This window comes from Leuciscus leuciscus (genome assembly GCF_965113295.1).
Source record: "Leuciscus leuciscus genome assembly, chromosome: 5".
NCBI lineage: Eukaryota > Metazoa > Chordata > Actinopteri > Cypriniformes > Leuciscidae > Leuciscus > Leuciscus leuciscus.
The window spans coordinates 49,274,772-49,289,829 of NC_138729.1; the positions used below are offsets into that span (position 1 = coordinate 49,274,772).

Below are 15,058 nucleotides of genomic sequence, written 5' to 3' on the forward strand. Positions count from 1 at the left end.
ACTCCAGAACTACGGAAAATGAAAACAGCAGGGCGTGTACTTGAGCGGCGTGTTTCAAAAACTGGACTTACTGTTCACAAAATAGCCTATCAAGAACATCAAAAGGCCTACTCAATGTCACTAAAAAAAGCACGGACACAATTCTACTCAAACATCATCAGTAAAAATCAGGGAAACTCCAAGCAGGTTTTCTCTACCATAAACCATCTCACCAAGCCACAAACTATTTCACACAATGACACATCAGAAGAGAAATGCAACAGCTTCATCACTTTCTTCAGGAAAAAAGTTGAGACCATCCGCTCTCTCCTCTCCAGCACCCCTGCTCTGTCTGTCCCCACTGCCGACCCACAGCCTGGGACTTTCCAGCCTCTCTGTTGTTTTTCTGAAATCTCTAAGCAACAAGTTGAGGACATCATCGGCAGCATGAAAGCTTCCACCTGTATGCTGGACCCTTTTCCCACAGCCCTGGTGAAAACACACATCAGCTCTCTTAGCCCCTTAATAACTGAAGTCATCAACCATTCTCTACGCACTGGTCATGTTCCATCTGCTCTTAAAACTGCTGTTATCAAACCCCTTCTAAAAAACCCCACTTCAGACCCTGAAGTTCTTGCAAACTACAGGCCTATTTCCAACCTTCCATTCTTGTCCAAAGTTCTAGAAAAAGTTGTTGCTGCCCATCTTCAGGATCTAAATTCAAATTCCCTTTTTGAAAAATTTCAGTCCGGTTTCCGTTCCGCTCACAGTTCCGAAACAGCCCTGATCAGGGTCACAAATGACCTGTTGATGGCGGCTGACCACGGCACACCATCGCTCCTCATCCTACTGGATCTATCTGCAGCTTTTGACACGGTTGATCACAACATTCTCCTTCAGCGCCTCCATCATACTATCCGACTCTCTGACACTGCTTTGAGCTGGTTCCAGTCCTACCTGTCTGGAAGAACAGAGTATGTTTCCTTGGGAGGTGTAAAGTCTCAGACGCATACAGTCACTTGTGGTGTCCCTCAAGGGTCGGTTCTCGGCCCGATTCTGTTCACCATCTATACTCTTCCCCTTGGCCACATAATCAACAGGCATGGAATATCATTTCATTGCTATGCCGATGACACTCAGCTGTATATAAAAACCAACCTCATCCCATCTACAGCCACTCTGTCATCATTGAGCTCCTGCCTTGAGGAGATTGAGGCATGGATGAAGGCAAACTTCCTACAGCTAAATAGCTCCAAAACAGAAGCTATTTTAGTTGGTACACCACACCAGGTCCAGTCATCACCCATAACCCACATCACTTTCTCTGGTCAAAACATTCCACTATCATCGACAGTCACCAACCTGGGCGTAAGATTTGATGTTCAACTCACATTTGACGCCCACATAAAACATCTGTGTAAGACCTCCTTTTATCACCTAAGGAACATTGCTAAACTCCGTCCCACACTTGGTCTGTCAGATGCTGAAAAACTTGTCCATGCTTTTGTATCCTCGAGGCTGGACTACAGCAACGCTCTCCTCTTTGGGATTCCTGGAAAAAGCCTTCAAAAACTACAATACATTCAGAACAGTGCTGCAAGGATCCTGATGAGGATAAGGAAATATGACCATATCACTCCCATCCTTCACTCACTCCACTGGCTTCCTGTCTCATACAGGATTAACTATAAAATCATCCTACTTACCCATCAATGCATTCACGGCAACGCACCCTCCTACTTAAAGGAACTACTCACAAAACAAAACTCTTCACGCAACCTCCGCTCTGGAAACAAAGCCGTTCTTCAACCACCCAGAACTAAGCTCCGCACTATGGGGGATCAAGCCTTCTGCTCAGCCGCACCGCATCTTTGGAATTCCCTTCCAGAAAACCTAAGGGCTCCTCAAGCCATAGACTCTTTTAAGAAACGACTAAAAACCTATCTTTTTAAGCAAGCATTTTTTACTTTTTGCTAACTTTTTTTTTTTTTTTTGGGGGTTTTTAACTTTGTTTATACTCTGTAGCACTTTGGGATTGTTTTTAACTATGAAAAGTGCTTTACAAATAAAATATATTATTATTATTATTATTATTATCTTCAAGTGCGTGACATTGCTCAACACTTCAATTTGCTGCTTCGTGGTGGGAGACTGACACAGCAATACATATGTGACATGATGGCAAAAATTGAGTAACACCGCCTCAACTGGATCCGCCACAACCAGAAGTCTATCAAGGCTGAAAAGTATAAAATCATTGTTGATGCCCTGAATAGTCACTCTGAGATCATTCCTGGACGCCTAACCATCCTGCCACCCACAATTTACGGATCACCCCGATGGTACGCCAAGGAGTTCCAAGATGCCATGGCCTTGGTACGAATCAAAGGAAAACCTGACTTCTTCCTCACCTTCACTTGCAACCAGAACTGGCCTGAAATCACAGGATCACTTTTTGAGGGTCAACAGACTAATCAGAGACCAGACATCATTGCTCGAGTATTTCACATGAAGGTGGAAGCACTCCTCACAGACCTCCTCAAGCATCTTGGGACACATTGATGCATATGTGATGGTGAAGGAAACACAAAAGAGGCATCTTCCACATATACACATGCTCATGACCATGGTAGCCCGCGACAAACCCAGGACCGCCAGCGATATTGACCGTGTGGTGTCTGCAGAGATTCCTGACAAAAACACAAATATGGAACTACATCGCATTGTAACATCACACATGATTCACGGTCCATGTGGACAATGGAACAGTGCCAGCCCCTGCATGGTAGACAAAAAGTGCAACAAAGACTATCCCAAACAATTGAGACAACTCCTACCCACTGTACCGAAAACGAACAGAAGAAGCACCTGGTTCTCCCATCATCAAGACCATCAGAGCGCCACCGCTACAATGCGCATATTAATGTTGAAATCGTGTGTGCCGTCTCCAGTGTCAAATATCTGTATAAATATTTGGAGAAGGGACCTGTTCAGTGCATGGTGAGACTGGATGTGCCTGATGATGAGACCCGTGAGATACTACGACGTGATGAGGTGACATGTTATGAGTTAGGGCGTTACATCACTGCATCTGAGGGATACTGGCGCATATACGACTTCCCCATTCAGCAGAAACAGCCACCAGTAAAGATGCTTGCAATTCATCTAGAGGATGAACAGGTCATCATGTTCAATGAAAGACTGAGTTCTCACGATGAGCGCATGGCTGACACCGTTGGAGGAATTCCAATGATTGCCTTCAACCCTCACACTGCTGAACTATTCTATCTCCGCATCCTTTTGTACCGCGTGCCAGGGCCAACATGCTTCAAAGACCTCCGACGAGTTGGAGATGTGGTCATGGACACCTATCTGGCAGCTTGCATTGCGCATGGCATTGTTGACAATGACCAAGAAGTAGATTTCGTTATGGAGGAGGCTGCGAATGTGACATTTGGCTCAGCACTGCGTGAGGTATTCGCCAACATGCTAATGTTTGTTCTTTGAGGGGAACACTTGCAGTTCTGGGAAAGGCACAAGCATGTGCATTTACATTTACATTTACATTTATTCATTTAGCTGACGCTTTTATCCAAAGCGACTTACAATTGCTATATGTCAGAGGTCGCACGCCTCTGGAGCAACTAGGGGTTAAGTGTCTTGCTCAGGGACACATTGGTGTCTCACAGTGGATTCGAACCCGGGTCTCTCACACCAAAGGCATGTGTCTTATCCATTGCGCCACCACCACCCCTGTGCTGTGTGAAGATTTCATGCACAGGGCCAATGTGAATGAGCCAGATGAATTTATTGTGACTCAAGTTCTACTTGACCTTAAGGACCATGTTGAAACATGGTTTTACTTTAAATGGGAACTTTGGCCTTCCTGAGCCTGATCCACTTCACGTCCGGAGTCAAATTCCCCGCATCATCCAGCATGAGACTGAGAACAACATAGAGGAACTTCAAACTATCATTACTAACACAGAAAACAGCCTCAATGACGAACAGCAAAAAGTTGTCGAAACAGTGATGGAAAGTGTGGAACAGGGACTTGGAAAAATTATATACCTTGATGCAAGTGGTGGAACTGGGAAAACATTCATATTGTGCCACATCCTTAAAGTGCGTGCACAGGGCAAAGTGTCACGGTTGGTAGATTCGCTGTCTCATTCTGGTCTCGTGTGTTTGTGTTTATGTGTGTGTCTCGTTTGCACTGATTGTTTCGTGTGGGCGTGACCACTGATTACTCATCAGCGGCAGCTGCAAACCATTCCAGTCAACCTATTTATTGCCCTGTCTTTCATCTTGTGTTTGTCAGATCATTGTTTGAAGCCTCCCGTGTCCGTGCCTGTTCCCGTCTTCCTCTTGTCTCCTGTTCACTGGATACGGATCGCTTCACCCCCGTTCTCACCATTGGTTCACCACCTCACTCACTTCAGGATCGCCCGTCTCAGTCCCTGCGTCACGCTCTCCTGCTGTCTGTGTTCCGAATCTGACCCCGGCTTGGATTATCTTCTACTGCTTTGCATTCATCGTGATTCTCTGCCTGTTCTGAGGTGTTTTGAGTGAACTTCATGTTCAATAAACATTATTGCACTTGCTATTGCTTCTGTCCTATTATTCATCACAAAACGATCTGACCAACTATGGAAGCAGCAAGCTCAACCTCGCTGACAGATTTCATCAACCATAGCGTTTCCTGGATGGATCAGCAGCAGGAGAGCATTACCAACACCGGACGCACAGTTCAAGCGCTCGTGACGCAGGTGTCCAAGCTCACCCAGCAGATCCAACAACTTAGCATTCCCGCTGCGCCGCCCACACTGCCTGTTCCCCCCGCCGTACCAGAGATGAGTCGTCGACCGGAACCACGCCTACCCGTTCCAGAGAGTTATGCCGGTGAGACAAACTTCTGTAGAACATTCCTTACCAGATGTTCAATGAATTTTTCACTGCAGCCCAGAACGTTCGAGACGGAGGAGTCTAAAGTGGCCTTCGTTCTCACGCTTCTGACGGGACGTGCAGCCTTGTGGGGAACGGCGGTGTGGGAGAACCAGGACCAATGCTGTGCCTCGTTCCACGCACTAGCCGCCGAAATGAAGAGGGTCTTTGACCGAGCGATAGCCGGCAAGGAGGCTGCCAGAAGACTCGCGAACCTTAAACGGTGACCGTTCCGTTGGGGACTACTCGATTGAATTCCGAACGCTGGCAGCAGAGTGCAAGTGGAACGAGGAGGCGCAGTGGGATATGTTCCTGCATGGGCTGGCCCACCGTGTTCAAAGAGAGATATATATGCTGGACCTACCTCCTAGACTCAACGGACTCATTGACTTGGCTCTACGGGTTGATGCCCGCATCGGTCGGTTGGAGCAACACGCTCGACCCACTCGCACGCCAGGAGGCATTGGAGTTCGAGGCAGCTATGAGGAGAACACGGTCGGTCCCGTCGACGATCACAAGCCCATGCAGGTGGGGAGAGCTCGGCTTTCCCGGGAGGAGAGAGAAAGGCGGAGGTCCCGTGGACTCTGCCTTTACTGTGGTGGCTCTGGACATTTTTTACACTCTTGCCCAGTAAAAGAGCAAGCCCGGTAGTAAGGTTGAGGCTACTATCGGGTGGGATCTCCGCCAGGAAGTCCTCACCGTCTACTCTCCTTCCGGTAAGACTGAGATGGGCCAACGACACTTACACCTGTCAGGCACTTCTGGACTCCGGAGCTGAGGGTAATTTTATGGACTTACATCTTGCACACAAGTTACACCTTCCTATCACGCCTCTCTCCCACCAGATCTCTGTCAGTGCTCTTAATGGTCAAGAACTCCCCAACATCTCACTTACTACTGGTCCCATAACCCTCATCACCTCCGGAAATAACACTGAGACTATTCCCTTCCTCCTCATGGACTCCCCTGTTGCACCCATTGTTTTAGGCCATCCATGGCTAGTGGAGCATAATCCTCGTGTGGATTGGGGCTTGAACTCTATCGCCATGTGGAGCGAACATTGTCATGAGTCATGTCTTGTGTCTGCTTGTTCGTCTGTGTCTGGTTCTGTGTTTCAGGAGAAGGCAGCGGATCTGTCAAACAAGCCCGCGGAGTACCTGGACCTGAAGGAAGTGTTCAGTAAGCCTCGTGCTGCTTCTCACCCTCCGCATCGTCCCTATGACTGTGCTATAGAGTTACTGCAAGGTAAGTCTCCGTCTAAAGGCAAACTTTACTCTCTTTCTGTTCCTGAGAGGGAGGCCATGGAGAAATACATTTCTGATTCTCTAGCAACAGGGTTCATCCGACCTTCTCCTGCGGGGGCGGGGTTCTTTTTTGTTGGTAAGAAGGATGGTTCTTTGCAACCTTGTATTGATTACCGAGAGCTGAACAACATCACGGTAAAGAATAATTAATCTTTTGCCGTTGATGTCTTCAGCCTTCGAGAAGTTGCAGGGAGCATCCATTTTCACAAAATTGGATTTACGTAACGCCTATCATTTGGTTCGCATTAGAAAGGGGGATGAATGGAAAACCGCGTTCAACACCCCCAGGGGGCATTTTGAATATTTGGTTATGCCGTTCGGTCCCAGCGGTTTTCCAGGCACTCGTCAATGACGTGTTGAGAGACATGGTAGATCAGTTCATATATGTCTACCTGGATGACATATTGATTTTTTCTTCGTCTCTCCAGGAACACGTTCAACACGTCAGACGAGTGCTTCAAAGGTTGCTAGAGAATGGGCTTTTTGTCAAGGCGGAGAAATGCGTTTTTCATGCACAGTCTGTTTCTTTCCTAGGTTACATCGTCTCTTCTGAGGGAGTGCGTATGGATCCTGACAAGGTTAAGGCTGTGATAGATTGGCCAAGTCCGGATTCCCGTAAGGCCCTACAGCGGTTTCTGGGGTTCGCAAATTTTTATCGGCGTTTCATTCGCAACTTCAGCCAACTAGCCATGCCTCTGACCGCCTTGACCTCCCCCAGAACGACGTTCAGGTGGTCCGATACAGCCGAGGCTGTATTCGCCAACCTTAAAAGCCCGAGTAACCGAGCCCGGTTACTCCCGAGTGCATTTTACCCGAGAAAGTAGTTATCTCCACACTCATATGGGAGGTCGAATCGAAGGTCAAGACGGCCTTAGAAGGGGTAACGTCTCCGTCCGGTTGCCCGGCGAATCGATTGTTTGTTCCGGAGGGGTTACGGTCTGACGTTGTTTGATGGGGTCATTACTCCAACGTGGCTTGTCATCCAGGAGTAAATCGCACTAGCTGTTTAGTAAGGCAACGATTCTGGTGGCCATTAATGGCTCGCGATATTCACGATTTTGTTTTGGCTTGCTCGGTTTGTGCCAGTGGTAAGACGTCTAACCGACCTCCTGATGGGTTACTCCGACCGCTGTCTGTCCCTTCGAGACCCTGGTCCCACATTGCGCTAGATTTTGTCACCGCCCTCCCGCCCTCTAATGGCATGACGGTTGTTTTAACCTTAGTGGACCGGTTCTCGAAGGCGGTCCATTTCATTCCCTTGCCCAAATTACCCTCAGCCAAGGAGACAGCGGTTACTGTAATTGATCACGTCTTTCGGTTACATGGCCTCCCGACGGACATGGTTTCTGACAGGGGTTCCCAATTTGTGTCCAAATTCTGGCAAGAGTTTTGTAGGTTATTAGGAGCTACGGTCAGCTTGTCTTCGGGTTATCATCCCCAGAGCAATGGTCAGTCCGAGCGAGCCAACCAAGATTTGGAGAGAATGTTGCGATGTTTGGTATCCAAGAATCCTTCATCCTGGAGCCAACAACTTTCTATGGTTGAGTACGCTCATAACTCGTTACCAGTGTCATACACGGCTAGGGCTGTCAACGAATATTCTAAATTCGAATATATATATAAATATATTGAATATATGTTAAAATTAATATTCGAATGTGAATTTCGAATATGGAAAAACACGCCCGCGGAAGCAGAGGCGCGGCTGTCTGCTTTGCGAGTGGGCGCGCGTGCTGCCTGATCACACGAGTCGCACTGTCTAGCACAGCGTCACTGCTGAAAGTTGACAGTGCACTAAAAGACAATGGAATAAATTGCAGTCAGTTTTTCCTTTTTTTAATACAAGGACCAATAATGTAAGTAGCCTTTTTCTTTTTTAATAGCGCTTTATTTTTTATGAACCTCAGGGTAAAAGTTCTTTGTTGTCAACTTGTCACATTTCTCGGAATTGTGTGCCTCATTTTATTTAACGTTAAACAGAAATGTTCCATGTTTACCACAGCACAGCTCGCTCGGAGCGTTCAATGTCGGTTCTATACTGTAAAACTTAAATTAATGTTAATAAATTTGTTTCAATCACTGAATGAAGCCTGCTATATTTGGGACAAGAGTCGCGACCTTAAATTGGTTGCACAAAACTCTTGATCAGCACTCACCATGTGCTTATTGTTGTTCATTTAAACCGTTATGCGCAGAGAGAGCGTGAGCGCGCGCGCGAGAGAGAGAGTGCCTGCGAGTGAGCGAGACTGAGGTCTGCGGTCTTGGCCATTAGTTTATTTACTTGGTTTTGTGTTGGTAATACATTGTCAAATATGTTTAAACTTCAATTAACTACCTATACAAATGTATGTATGTCTCTTTGTATTAATTTGTCCTGTTATTGACGTAATGCGCGTCATTGACAAAATGCGCAACCAGATGTTCGAATAGTTCGAATATTCGTGTGTTTTTTAGAGGGAATATTCGAACGTCATTTTTGAGCAATTTTGACAGCCCTATACACGGCCTCTCTCCGTTTGAGTGTAGTTTAGGGTACCAGCCACCAATTTTTCCGAGTCTGGAATCCGAGGTCGCAGTCCCCTCTGCTCACGCCTTCGTCCAGAGGTGCCACCGCACATGGACCAGAGCCTGTGAGACTCTGCTCCAGGTGGGGGCGCGCACTAAGGCTAAGGCCAATCGCCACCGGTCAAGGCCTCCCGTATACGTCGTGGGTCAAAAAGTGTGGATTTCTACTAAGAACATTCTGTTCTGTTCCGTTTCCAACAAGTTAGCTCCCAAATTTATTGGCCCGTTTCCTGTCACCAAGATAGCACTTGCTATTGCTTCCGTCCTATTATTCATCACACAAAGTAGCTCTTGCAACAGCTGCAAGTGGCATTGCAGCTACCCTACTGCCGAAAGGCACAACCTTTCACAGTAGGACAAAATGTCCTCTCATTATCACAGACGAGTCCACTTGCAGTATAAGTGAACATGACAGTACTGCAACACTCCTTAGAATGATGCATCTCATGGTTGTGGATGAAGTGTCAATGATGGATCGCCGTGCATTAGAAGCAGCAGATCGTACATTCCGGTGGCTCAGAGGTTCAGACACGCCATTTGGAGCTCACACCTATGGAAAAATGTTGAGATTCTTCGTCTAACAGAAAACATGAGGATCACTCAAGCTGGTGGAGATCAACAAAAAGAAGCAGATTTTGCCAAATTCCTTTTGAACCTTGGTGAGGGGAAAATTCCTGTGGTTCCAGAAGAGGGTGAATTTGCAATTGAGCTCAATGAATCACTATCAATTTCTGGCGAGAAACTTGAGGACATTGTCAATTGGGTATATGATGACATGACAGTCAACATTTCCAATCCAAAGTGGCTATGTGAACGTGTCATACTGTGCCCAACCAACTCTGAAGTTGACAAAGTGAATGAATATATGACAAAGAATTTTCCTGGAGAAGAGCATGTTTGCAACAGTGCGGACACTGCAGAATCTGAGGGTCACCATATGTACCCAACTGAGTTTCTAAATACCCTCTGCCCATCTGGTATGCCTCACCATCGCATCCTTTTAAAGGTGGGAATGGTGATCATGCTACTTTGAAATTTCGACCAACAAAATGGACACTGCAATGGATCGAGATACATCATTGAACAAATCCTGCCTCATCTTTTGGTTGCAACTTCTGTGGTTGGTGTCAATGCTGGACGCACATTGCTCATTCCACGCATCATCCTCATCCCATCTGACAACATATTTCCATTCACCCAGCGACGTAAGCAGTTTCCGGTGAGACCCTGCTTTGCCATGACAGTGAATAAGTCACAAGGCCAGTCTTTGCAACGTGTTGGTGTCTTCTGCACTTCTGACTATATGCAGAAGTAGTTACACACCTAGACAGCAACATAGCGTCGGCCCAGATCTGGACCACATCTGGATTCAGCGCGTACCAGATGTGGGCCGGATCTGGGCCGACACTATGTTGCTGTCTGGGCAGAGAGGTGATATGACCTGGGAAAGCAGTGTTGTGAGATACCTACCTTTTGTAGGGTGGGCTGTAAGTGTTCCTCTGTATGCTCTCAATGTTCTCTGAGCTTGATGTGCTGGGAGTCGGCCTGTTTAGAAACCTGTATAGACTACAGCTGCTGTCCTCAAACTTCGCTTGCCTCTTTTCTTTCCCGAACACTTTAGTGCCCACCGCTTCAAAGACCCTGGCCTCCATGAGGTACTGGCAGAGGCGAACCGCTTTGGAACGGGGCACTTCGGCATCACCACAGACTTTGCTCTGAATGATGTGAGCCAGGACCACGTCCACGGCCTCGGACCCCAGAAAGCAGTCATGGTAGATTTTCAGATAGTGGCGTCTCCTCTTCACCTCCGTCTGAAGGTTGTTGATGATGTTAGTCCAGATGTACGTGGCTCGGAATGGCTTCCCAGCCATTCCCGTGTCTGTCGAGAGATGGACTGGATGAGAAACGGCAGTGATATTCCAGAATAATGATCTCAAACTCCATTCCTGGATTTCTGATTTTCCACACATTAAATAAGTCAAGCTTTAGACTGAAAGGACACACATTTTGGAACATTTAATAGATTTAAGCTCCGTTTACACCAAGAACAATAACTATAACAAAAACTATATTAGCCTCAGCACCAGTGGACGATAACGATAACATTATGTCGTCTGCCTCTTTAAATCAAGCTCTTTATAAAGAGAATAGATTCTGATTGGCTGTCAATGTTTTTAGCATTCATTAGCAGAAAAAACATAATTCTGAAAGTGATTCCAATTATATTGTTCCTCTGTCATATTTGTGGTGTGGACTTATCTATTCTCACTGAATTAGGATAATTATTAAACTTTATAGTTATCATTATCATTACGGTTTTCGTCCTTCGAATTTAAAACGGTTCCATGATGCTTTAGATTGATTGGAAGTTGTATCACGGTGGACACAAATGAGACATTATATGCCAATATTGGCATATGCCAAAGTTTTGCACGTTAATGCGGTTTAAAATCAATTATAACAATAAATTAAGTCTGTTAAAACTGGAATACGTCTACAAAAGGAAGCTTCTTCATACTTTTGAAACTGGACCAAGAGGTTTCAGTTTACCCATATTTAAATCCGCCATTTTATAATTTTAATCAACGTGACGGTTGCAGAACATTAAGTTTCCCATTTTTTTTTTTTCTCACGGGTGTAATGCTGGACTAAAGTGAAAGCTTTTACAGATCCTTCTTCCAACACAAAGAGCTTCAGCTGCCAAGATCAATACCTCACTAGCCTTATAAATGACACCGGGGGAGGTTGATCGTTTCTCGCTAGGAGTGTTTCCTGCAGAATTTTATGTTCAGCCTTGTGGTAATGATGAAGGTCTAAATTACCTATTAGGGATCAGGATATTTACTAGGGGTGGGTAGAAACCTCCAGGACAACTGTCTCCCCGAGTGTTGTTGCTGTTAATAAACTAAAAATAATAGGCCTATAATTTTATTAAACAATAAATGAAATGAAATTGTAATTGTATTAAAAAAAAGCAACAAAACGAATTCCTCTAAGTTGTTTTTCTTTTTACCGATGCTTAATTACGCATCAGTTCAGGTAGGCTACTGAGTCGCTGTCCTCAGTGCGCAGAAAAGCGCTGAAACGGAAATGAAGGGGAACCTGTTTTTTTTGGGCTTATTTTAACTGGCCCATCCAGTTTTCTGGAGGCCCACCTACAATCAAAATCCTGGCGCCGCTAGTGCTTATGGGAGGTCCGGTATGCTAAACACAAGCACAAAGCGTTCCGCACATTCAGCTGACATAAAAAACACTTTCAATAAACAAAAAAACATATCCAGTGATTAAATGTTTTCTGTGTTGACAAATCTTGTGCGATGTCCTAAACTGCCGGGATAATCACACAACGAGTACACTTCCGCTAATGACACGTCCGATTCGCGAACTAATGACTCTTCTGAACCGATTCACCATTTAATGAATGGTTAAAATAACTGATCTGTCCAACACTGAACTCACGAGACGTATGAATCGGTGTATAACAAATCGGTAACACTTTACAATAAGGTTCCATTTATTAAACTCTAGTAAACTACATTAGTTAACATTTAACTATTAATAAACTGCACTTCTACAGCATTTATTAATCTTTATTAATGTTAATTTCACCATTTACTAGAAGCCTACATTATTCAAATCAAAAGTTGTATTTGTTAACATTAGCCTAATGCACTGTGAAGTAACATGAACAAACAATGAAATTTTGTATTAACTAAGATTAACAAAGATTAATAAATACAGTAACATATGTATTGCTCATTCATGTTAGTTAGCCTAATATATATATATATATATATATATATATATATATATATATATTAGAGGTGGGCATAGATTAATTTTTTTAATCTAGATTAATCTAGATTAATTTTGAAATTAATCTAGATTAATCTAGATTAAAATGGCTCATTTGAATTCTGCCGAAGGCATTCAGAATATGTGTGCTACCCAAATAATGACTATAAAAGTAAGTCTTTGAGAACGGGTTTCTCAAGCCAGGTGGCGCATTAGACCAGGGGCTCATCTCCTGTTTCCAAAATGCATCATAAACTGCTTGAGAAAGCTGTTCTACTCATAGACTGTAAAAGGTTACTACTGTACTGTTACCGTCCATAGGCAACATTAGGTAGGCCAATGTTATTATCAACTACTATAGGCTATCAATTAGGGATGGGCGATATGGCCTAAAATCTATATTGTGATATACATTGCAGCCTCTTGCGATAACGATTTACAGTATATTATAATAAATCCATTTCAGAACAGATTACACAGACCCATGCTAAACAACTGCTAAATGTTTTTTTTTTTAAAGGGTGTATGTAGTTTTGAGAACATATATTGTGCAAAACTGTAAGTACACAACATCATTTTGCAGATAAATAAAATTTAAGTACACTAGCTGCAGAGACTTAAGTAGGCCTAATGTTTATTATGGCTTGGAGCTTATGAAACCCCAAATTTAAAATTAGAATATTGTCTAACTGATGTCTTTTCAGTTAAAAAGAAACACAACAACGATTCTTAAAATCGAGATGATGTGCTACACCACTAAGCAAGGCTGGATTAGTACCCCCAGGGGCCCCTGGGCACTGAAGCTCATGGGCCCCCTTCCCTACCTGACAACCACACCCTCCAAAGGAACACACACCAGGTGTGGGATTTAACATGCCAATCACTATTGATCAAAAGCTGAATGACTAGTTCACAAGACAATGATACGAAATACATTTTTCTGAAAAGTATGGCTGCACGATTTGGGGAAAATGTCATATTGTGATTATTGAGGTCAATATTGCGATATGCGATTGCGATATAGTAAACAAATGGTTTCATGAGTTAACTTGCTTATTTCTCAAGTAAAATGCACACACAGATTAGTGATAATGCTGACATTTGTAGCCCATTTCTCAACTCAAACTAGAAACAACAACTAAATGCACTGTGTTTTCAAATTAAAATAAATTCAATATTGTTATTTGTCTCAATAATACAAGAGTTAAAAATAAATGTCATATTTACCTGTGCCTGTCAAACAGGTAGACCTAGGACATATACCGAAATTGTCAAACTGCACTGCATAAATTATAAATTAAATATAGACTAATCCTTATTATAGCAAAAAAAAAAAAAAAAAAATTTAGTGAACAGCAGTGAGTCATTTTCTCTGTTCTTTTTGTTCTTTGATTAACTTTACTGACAGAAAGCTTTATTGGCTGCTGTCTCTTTAAGACCAGCTGACGGAGACGCGGCTCTCGCACGCGCCTCATTCTTTCACAACTCTTGACGTTCATCATAAGACAGCTCTTATGTTATGAAGATACTCGACAAAACGGACATTTTGGCATAATTGTGTGTGTTATTGTAAGTTCAAGCACGAAAGATAACTGTATTCTGGCGTGCTGTCTGTGCGCACGATACTGGCGCGCGCGCGTCTTTGGTATTCAGTGATATCATGTTTCGTTTTGAATTTGAGGTGGTCGAACGGATTAGTCGTGTGTTAACTTACCGAACTGTTACCCCACACACTCTGTATATAGTTTGCTGCTGCTCGTCTGACGGCTTAAACCCGAACCAAGTCCAAATAATGGATGTGGTACCGATCTTTTTCACCAGCTTTCACTTTCAGCCTTGTTTACTTAAGATGACGACGAATATGCGTTGCAGCCGGGTTTACCTCGCGGCCGCGGGTAGATTGCGTCATCATAGCTTGTGTAGTATAGAGCCATCTCCCAACCCAACTTGGAGAATAGATTAACGGCGATATTTTTTTTATCGCGCGATAAGAGTCTCGCGTTAACGCAGCACGTTAACGCCGATAACGGCCCACCACTAATATATATATATATATATATATATATATATATAAATCTTTTAGCTTAGACTGGAGTGAGGCGAAACCAGAAAAAAAAAGAAGTGCGAAACAAGTTGTTGTTAGCTAACTGCTAATTGTATATGGTAGAAAATTAGACTATTAGTTAAAATAAACATTTTAATGCTACTTTTTTATTCTATTTTTGAAACTGATATGATTATATACCAAAATAATTATTAGATCTAGCAAAGAAGAATTTTATCTTACAAAGCTATGAAATCCAGTGGTAAAATCACAGAAAAAAAAAAGAAAAAAAAAGAGGGCAAGAAAGGATGAGAGTCCGTCAGCCACCACCGAAGACCAGTTTTGATCGAGGAAAAACAAGAATTTTGGCCCCTTGGCAAACAAGCGATTGCACCGCCTTTAGAAAGTTAACTAGTTGCAAGTTTGC

General features: G+C 43.8%; 1 protein-coding gene across 1 annotated transcript in view; it reads right to left on the reverse strand.

The window, feature by feature from the left end:
* LOC309498665 (uncharacterized protein) overlaps positions 1–15,058 on the reverse strand; it is a gene marked incomplete at its 3' end in the record, with an annotated part of 82,140 nt that overhangs the window by 12,564 nt on the left and 54,518 nt on the right. The window contains exon 7 of the mRNA XM_082169508.1: positions 10,263–10,671. Coding sequence (XP_082025634.1) covers positions 10,263–10,671 — 409 coding nt within the window. The remainder of the gene's footprint in view (positions 1–10,262; positions 10,672–15,058) is intronic.